The sequence below is a fragment of the Vigna umbellata genome, chromosome 1 (assembly GCF_029865625.1).
Source record: "Vigna umbellata cultivar VRB3 chromosome 1, Vumbellata_1.0, whole genome shotgun sequence".
NCBI classification, from domain to species: Eukaryota; Viridiplantae; Streptophyta; class Magnoliopsida; order Fabales; family Fabaceae; genus Vigna; species Vigna umbellata.
This window is the reverse complement of record NC_142165.1, coordinates 15212360-15221767: the sequence shown is the minus strand read 5'-3', so window position 1 is coordinate 15221767 and position 9408 is coordinate 15212360. Positions and strand designations below refer to the sequence as shown.

General features: G+C 33.0%; 1 protein-coding gene across 1 annotated transcript; it reads right to left on the bottom strand.

Annotated features, from left to right (window-relative positions):
• Positions 1 to 1863: 1863 nt before the first annotated feature.
• Positions 1864 to 8901, bottom strand: LOC124845075 (hydroxyproline-rich glycoprotein family protein). Its single transcript, XM_047322112.2, has 3 exons — positions 8590 to 8901; positions 2696 to 3872; positions 1864 to 2318 (listed from the first exon to the last, which is right to left on the bottom strand). The coding sequence occupies exons 1-3, from the start codon at positions 8626 to 8628 to the stop codon at positions 2116 to 2118; spliced, it is 1419 nt and encodes a 472-aa protein (XP_047178068.1). The 5' UTR covers positions 8629 to 8901; the 3' UTR covers positions 1864 to 2115.
• Positions 8902 to 9408: the final 507 nt, after the last annotated feature.

Here is a 9408-nt window from a genome sequence, read left to right as displayed (position 1 = left end):
TATTCTCGGACAATAAAATAAAGATGATTTTTTTATCGAAAAATATTAGTTGTTAGTATTTTGTTAGTGTGAAGAGTTGAATCTACAGTCTTTTCTGTCATTTTTTTTCAATTTTTATTACTAAGCCAACCACTAATACAAAAATGGTTAATTTGTAGTAAAACTTCTTTACCTTTTAGTTTGAACATCAAAAGAAATTTATAAGATATTCAAATTCAATATAATTGATTTTATCTTAAATTATTTCATTTATTAAGTTTTTATTAGATAAAGTAATTTAAATTTATTGAATTTTAATTTCTCATCTAAATAAAGTATTTTAATTAACACTAAATATAAATAATTATTTAAATATAAAATAATTGTTCATAATTTGAAAAAAAAATTAATATTGATCATTCTTTAATCAGTATTGGTTCATATTATTTTCAGTCAAAATTCACTAAGATTGTTTTAACTTATAATCAAGAACATTTTAATTTATATTGATGAAGTTTTTTTTATTATTCTTGATTAAAATTGTTTTCAATCGATATTAATTACAATTGTTTATATTGACATCAACTAAATTATTTTCATGATATTAGTTAAAATTTATCTTTATGGACTTTTCGATTGACATCAATTGAAAAATTACCCCATTTGATACTGGCCAAAAATAATCTTATCCTAATATAATCTTGTTAAAGAGTTTTTCAATCGTACATGGAAAAAATATGTAACAAACTATTTATAAAAAGTAACATTAGAATTTACAATGAAAAAAGATAATCACGATAGATACTAAAAGAATAATTCTAACAGTCAATTGAAAAATTTAGCTCATGTTTATAAAAAAATTAAGATGAATGTTTAAGAAGGAATTATTTAGTCATAATTAATGTTGTGTTAGATAGTTCAACCATGTTTTCATTTAACTTTTGTATTTTGCTTGTGCTGTCAAATTGTGCTCACTTTATTAATGCTTTTAAAGGAAATTATGAATACGAAATTACATTAAAAGTGTTTCTACTCGTGTGGCATTAAAAATTGTAATAACTAAGACGTTTCAAAATAGTAAAATCAAATTACAAAATAATAAATAAAAAGATCAAAATAATTATCAAACCTATATTTTTAGTTTGTTGTTTAACAAATTCTCAAATTTATATGTTTTGCATATTGTTGTTACAGGGAAAGAGATATCCGTACAACACCAAAATGTTCTTGTAGGCTTTGCGTCCGAAGAATGATTTTATAATTTCCTTGCCGAGATGTATAGCAAGAAGTCGGGATGTATGCAAAAACATTCTGAAGTTAAAAGTTAATAAATAGTACATACACACAATAACTGCTATATGAAATAAAAAAATCAGTACATATAGATCGTAACTAGTATCCCATTTATAGTATTTTGATAGATCATTGACAAGATGAACCTAGACTAGATAGGTCATATCTAAGTTGAACAAGTTTAAAATGACCCTATCTCTCGTTCATATGCTACACATAATATCAAATTAAACACACTATTAATATATATAAATCAAATTAAGAAGACAAAGAGACGCCGATGAAAGGAATAAAATCGGTAACATTTACACGAAAAGACCAACCTAACATGAAAAGATCAAATTAAGAATTCATTACACCTGTAGAGTAGCTAAAATATGTTTAACCAAAATTTCATTACGAATATACACCTAGACCATAAGACGACTGACTAATTACATTCTCAAACTTATTCCCGCTTTTAGTAATGAAGGAAAATCCAAATCCAGTCAACAGATTTTTTAATTACCATGCTTACACCAATGAGCTAAAACGTTTGTGCGGAGTTTGTGGGCCCTATAGTCGAACAAATGCAGGTTCATACACTGCTCGTTGTTTAAAACCAAACTTCATTCACTTCAAACATTAATCTGAACTCGCTTGAAGAAAGAGACTACATTCGTTGATCAGTAAGATCGGGTCAAACACGATGGACAGAATCGGTTAGATCTAAGTTAGGTCATCCCATCTATTAGACAACCCCAAGTAAAGAATTTCTTTTTCTTTTTTTGAAACAAAGCTACAAATTAATACACAGATTACAGATAATCTGTTCTCAACTGATTAATTCTTAGTCATGCCAAATCACATTCGCTTTCCTTCTCGTAAGCTTCTTCCTCTCCTGTAGTCAATCTCAGCATCGGAGCACGATAACCCCATCTTATATTTCCTGCTAATTCTGGAAGATTCCATTTTTGAGAATATATCCTCATCATCTACAAGAGTAGGGTTCTCTGGTGTGCTGAACCCAGAGCTGTTGCTACCACCATGCCTTTGTGATTTATGACCTGACATGCAAGAAAAGGCATATTTGCTTACAGGTAGATAAAGAAAAGGGTACGAAAAAGTAGAACACAGAAAATCCCCATTTTTAAAATGTATAATCACCCTAACAAAATTACCCTCCATCTTTTCCTAATACGAAGATGACCAATGTCTTACATTGTTATCGGACAAAAAAATTATAACTTTATCCATCAAAAGTCAGTAGAGCACAGCACATGGCAGGGCACCAAGGCTCTAGTTATAGAAAAGTTATTATATATAATGTTGAAGCCAAATTGCAAGTAATTTAGAAGTGCTACTCTATTCTATTTTTCATTTCCATGGTTTCTCAAGATGCAATGAAACAAATTAATATTTAAACCTAGAATTTACAACATACCTTCATATCCTTGATATATGGTGGCCTGATTGTCTGCTTCCTTGCCTACTGGACCTGGATCTGAGCCAAGACTACTCCGCAATGCCACCTGAGTCTCCTGAGCTTTGAACCCTTTCATTAGTGAAGGCTCTATGTTTTCTTCCATTGTAGACTTGCCAGAGGCAAAGGGCATCATAGTAAATGAATCCTCCATTACATCAGAAATTTCCACATATTGAGAGGTAGTTATAATCTCATCTGCACTGAAACCAAACGATGCCCGGTAAGCTTCTATTTCTTCCACATCCTGCTTAGGACTTCTAGCATGCCTACTCTGATGTCCATTTCCACCAGTAGATTGAACATCTGAATCTTTTGAAACACTTAATCTCCCACCATTATGAGGAAATGGAGGATTTTGGTCCAAGTAGAATTGTGCATAGGTAGCAGGGCAAAAGAAATTTGTATCTTGGGATGCACTAGTGACACCATTTGTGTCATGCCCAGATACCCTCCCCGACCCTGTTCTCTGATATTTTCCATTCTCAGGAGACAATGATGAATCCCACTGTGGACGGAACTCCCGTTCAGGAAAAGAAGATGATAAACAGTCACCTGAGTTTCTTGATATTGGAGATATAAGGCTGCTGGCAGGACTTCCAGGGTAGAGTGAATATGTAGCTTGAAGATCATTTGCACTGATGTAGTTACCCTTATCACTGTTTTTGAGATCCACAGAAGATGAGAGAAAATGAGCAAAAGGTACATCTGGGGAAGAGGGAGTTGTTAAATGAGCCAACTCAGGTGGAGGAGTGAGAGGGGCAGTTGATGGTTCAGTAGTGAAGTTTGAGAAGACTGGAGGAGACACTAGCTGTGTTTCATGAGCGTATGGTCCTGTGGCATACATTGTAGATGAAGGACCACCAGGTGAGTTAGCAGATAAGGATAAGAAACAACTAGGTGATTGTGCAGTGGAAGGAAGGGCAGAATGAGTGAAGGATGCTGGTGAAGAAGGTGGGGCTAAGAGAGAAGGAGCTAGTCCTGTGGCTTGATTTGTCAACCCAACCACTTGAGGTCCATTTGGCTGAGAGGCTGGCCCGCTACTCTCCGGAATGCGAGATGCAGGCACAATGCGCTTTCCACCTTTCTGTGAACCAAAACAAGAAAATGCACCCCAGCATCCTCCCCATCTCTTTCGCTGTCAATGCAAGGGAAGCAATATAGACTTACACAAAGTTTAAAAGAGATTAATAACAAGTAAATCTGAAATGAAACAATAACTATTGAAAGTTCTTTCTGAAATTTTAAATATATAACAAGAATTCAACCTCTTAAACATCTTTATATCTTTTCACTGTTCCACATAAACATCAACAAATACTTCATATTATCACTTAACCTTTATGCATGCCATATAAAAAGCTTACAGTTAGCAATCACAACATATGCTTTAGGGTCTAAATTTATATCTCTGAACTAAATTTTATGAAAACTGTAAAGGGACTTCTACATTAACATCCTATACATCACAAAGTTAAGTGACCAGCGTGCTTTTGGCACTTTGATTCTAGTAATCTCACTGTTAATTAATAGACAACAGTTTGACCTTTATATTTTTTAGGTGTTTTTAATGTATTTCTCCTTCAATATTTAGCATACAGTCCTATTATCCTGTAGTTTTGCCTTGACAGACCCGATCATAAAACTACAGCGTCACGAGGTTAACTACTTCACTCAGAAATTATAGTGCTTTCTAATGACAAGCTCCACTTCCAAGATTTTGACTTCACACAATGCTTTTTCATAACGAGCAAGCATCAAGTGCCACAATTGTGAGGCAGCAACCCATGAGTAATTTCTCATAATACACTGTAAAAGGTTTTGGCAGGAAAAAGAAGGCTATGGTCAATTATGCAGCAATGCAAGTTTATACAGTTCTTCAGTGCATTTCCTCAGAAATGAATGCCATATTCTCAAAGGTCACTCTACCTTTAATTTTGATATGGTATAGGATTTATCCTTTTACTTCTCTTACAATATAAACAGAGGGATTTGAAAACTTTTTGGTTTTTATAGCCATTTTTATTTTGGCTTGATACTTATCTGTTTCCTTTTCTCATTTCAGGATAATGCTTTTGTGCCTATAGATGCATATTGTCTTTGTTTCAATTAATACTCCATTCTTTTATCAAAAAGCAGAAGAGAGCATGAGATAAACAGAATCTATCCGGAATTCGTCTTGAAACTTGAAGGTCACTGGCCTAGCAATTAAAAATGCTTATCAATGAAGAAATGAGATCATAAAACATTTGGAATGGAAAAAAAAAGGACAATTAAAAGTTGCAGACCTGTAGAAAGAAATTTAAGAAAAGCTAGAATAAAGAAAAAAACATTGTCCTGAGTTTTCTCCCTTTGTTTCATTCTGGGAAGCAAATAGTATATGCTTAATCATATTTTATTCCTGGATCAACACAATCCTGTCCTATTTATTCCTCCAAATCTTATTGCAAAGGATTAACCTATTTCATTTCCACAAAATGTTCAATCCAAGTATCATAGGGTATGCAGAAATAAATGTCCATACTAAATATGAAGGAAATCCTAGATAGCAGTGCGAAGCAACTGACCTCAAAACCACTAATTCGGGATAAAGATAATGGGAGGGACGACAGCTATTCTAGATATTTGTATGACTATCATTTAGTCTATTATATTATATGTTATCCTTTATTGGGTTTTTCTATGACTATTGTCACTTGATTTACTATATTATTTTGATTACTGCTACTCTTTCTTTTATTGTATTACATATTATGCTTTATTTAGTTTATTATTGCTATTATTTTTCATTTATTATATTATATGTTACTATTCTAAATAACAAAAATATGAAAGTTAAACTAGACTCAAACTGGAGCCCAAAAAAGAAAAAACAAAGGGAGAAAAGAAACACGGAAAAACGTGTAGCCCACACGGCCCAATTTCACTAGTCAGCTCTCTGCTAGCTAAGTGTCACCCCCTGTGTCTGAACCTGAAACCCAATGGCACCGATCAAAGATGGAAGACTGGAAGGTTTAGGTAAATAGCTACAAAAGCAAGGTACCAGAGCTATCCAGCAAAGGGGCATGCAGCAAACACTGTCCAACAACAGGCCAAGTTGAGGAACCTGTCTGGCTTTCGATTTTCGGCACTGCTTCACAAATTGCAGACATAAAGATGCAAGATTTCCAAGTTTCCTTCACAAATAACAACTGTTTTTCCTAAATGCAAGAACCTATTGTGTCGCCCAGGCTAAGATTTTGCAAAAGTGTGCCCCCCATTCACTGTGATAGTGACACTATTGATTACATAGCATACTAAGTTTAGAGCACTGAAAGAAAACTCCGAACTTTTCAAGGTATGCTTATCCCAAAGGCTGATAGACACGAAAAGAAAAAGAGGCATAATGGAGTAAAAGATACATGTGATAATTGGATTACTTCATTTAAGGACAAATGACTGACAAAGATGAGGCAAGCTCAGGATAGGGAACTAAAAGAAAAACACATTACAAGGATACTTTGTTTTTTTTCATTTTTTGAAATCCGGTATTATTAATGAGAAGGAAGAAAGAATTCAGAACAGTGGAGAATAAGCCCTACTCCTAAACAGAGGTGCAAGGAAAAACCAAGAAGAATCAGGCTCTACAAAATATTCATGTAGCTATTAAAGAAGGCTCCTTTATAGAGACCATAGGTCAATCAATAAAGGGTAAAAATAAACAATGTTATCAATTCTCAAATCTGATCAAGATCCTGAAAATAATTCTTGAAATATAAAAGCAGTTTATTCAAGCTAACTAAATAAAAAAGCACTATATTAAGCATAACCCCATAAATGCTTATCAAAAGAAACTGTATGAAACCGAGAGCCAGAACCCAGTATATTACCCAAAAAATAGCAAATAACTTATTTGAAATGACAGTGGCTTTTGGAAGATGTAAGGAAAACTGGGCAATCCTTCAGGAAGTTACGACTTATTCCTTAATCTTATAACTCCCCTAGTTCCACTCTTATCAAATTATGAAATTACAGTCAACATGTAGAATGATGTTGGACATGCAAATCAAATGTCACAAAAACAGCACAAGTTTTTAATATGATTTAGTTTACCAATTTGCAGAACTATTTGACATTATAAAGCTTTTATAGGACAAATATTCTCAGAAAATTTGAGATAGAGTGTGCATTTAAAAATAATTTTATGTTGCTGATAGCAAAATTAGTATCATAAAACTACTACGGGACTCTTCATCTTCTCACCCGTTCGTTCTAAAGTAATTATCTCAATAGCCATAATTTACAGTGGCCGACAAATTTACAGTCATTTAAGACTCATTCTACAAAAACATCAATTTAACTCTAATACTATTTTTCCTTTCTGTGAATGAGAATATGAAACTTATATTAAAATTGTATACAAGTAGTAAATAAATAATTATTTTAAAAGTATAGATTCTTCTAGCTTCAAGCTACATGATATAGTTGCTAATTAGGAACAAATATATATAAGAACCATATAACAGAACCCTTAAAGGTTATTTAATATTACAAATTTTACAATGACATATGCATAACAAAATACTCTTTAACACAACAATAATTCAACTCCAACTTCATAATAAAGCAAAGTATCAAACCACAATAATAAGGTCTGATAGTACATTAGAACTAAAAGATCAAACTACATCAATCACAAAATCATTTGTTCAAAAGTTGAAACAAAAGTTATTAAAGTGAAAATATTTAAAAAAAAGGAGTTAATTTCTTCAAATCATTTGGGCCTTGATAGACACTGTTACTTTGGGATAAAAAATTGTATTTACTTTCAAGCTAGCTTCTTCACTCAAAATTTGACGGGAGTTTATCTAGAAAGTTAGTTTGTTTACCCCTCGTAAAATTGTAACAGTTTGAGTTACTGTGAGAGTTTGACAACCTTATCCACGTGGGCAGTCCAGGCTATTAGGATATGACACAAACCTATACACATAAAGCGAAAAAGAAAAAGAAACAAAGAATCTACTGGTTGTTAAAAGGAAGAAGATAAAGCACAAATTCTATTTATTATATAAGACACAGGTATTCTTTCAATACCTACCAAAAGATAAAAACAAAACAATCTCAAATAGTTATTGATCGTAGGGGTTTATTTTCTTACTATATGCATATAAAAACATGAGAATCCTTCTGCTAACCGAATTCTCAGTAGTTTTTCAAAATCAAGGTTTACGTAACACAACATACATAAAGCAAGCGTGGATGTGATACTATGGATCTAGATTCTGAATGCAAAATTGAAATAAAATATAAAAAAAAAAAGGCCAATTACACCAAAAGAAGTAAAGTAAGCCGCCCTTCAAACTAGTTTATGGGGAAATATTTCTCTACAAAGCTTCTACTAAATGCTAAAAAGGGGCAGCTTTGAAAACTAATAATTCGGCCATCAGATCGGTCCAAGTTTAGCTCGGGCGGGTTTGAAATGATCGACTAGGTTTCTGGCCGTGGGGATTGTTTGTCGTCCATAATGTTCTCGAAGGCTAACATATGCAAGTACAACTAGAAGACGATACAGAAAAACAATGGCACCCAATAATGTAAACTAAGTTACTAACGCAATTATCGTAGTCTGAAGTGAGATCTGAGGAGGATGTGTCCTTTATAGAAAGAAAACAGCAATGAAAAAACATAAGAAGCGATCCCCAACAGAAAATGTACAAGTTTGGGGTTAGGTTATGTACTTGGGACCTCAGATCTAACCCCAAAAGCCCTTATCACACTGGCAAATAATCTACAAAGCATAAGTGTTGTGGTTTAGAAATGAAATTCATGAAGAGTAAATAGAAGGACACGTGAGATTGAGGGAGTGAGGAAGATACTCTTTCGTGCTGAGGAAATCGATTTTGCTCCGACCCCATTAGATAGTAGTAGCTGGGCTGTTTCTGTTGAACTCTACTAGGACTGTCGGGTGAGGCTGTTGGTTGTTTGTGTTGCTTGCGTTGAGGGCACTAGCTTAAACCAAGATCTTTCTCACATTTCTTCTCCAAAAGCTGAAACCCCATGGATTTCTAGCTTCTCTGTGTGAGGAGAGGGATGGGGAATATTAATTAATTTATGGCAACAATCAGAGGACAAGGAAAGACAAAAGTGAAAAAGATTGAAGTGTGTGTGATGAAGATAGAGAAAAAGCATGGAGGCCGGGCCAAGGGCTATACTTTATATTATTAACATTATTACTGGAAAATCACGCATACATTACTGTCCAGATGAAATTAAGAGTTTACTTATGCAAAGAATTTCATTTTATACCCATAAATAACTACAAAATCAACTTCAATTATATTAATTAATTGAACATCTTTTAAGATAAGATTGAAATGACAATGGAGAATGAAAATGATAAAAGTTGAAAAAGTTATAAATAAAAGGCTAAATAATATGAGAATTTATCAATTTTTTGTGTGTATTCAAATTCTATTTAAATATGTATGTCTCGCATATACAATTTAACAAAAAATTGCCATTCTCTTAAGAAATTTCTCACAATTTGAATATAAAATTAAACATGAGTATTTGTATAATTACTTTAAATAAATTCTATGAAACATCTTTGGAGCATCCGTCAAACCATTTTCTATATTAGAGAACAATCGTTTCATATAAATAATTTCCTGAACTCAACCAACTAAATTATCTTT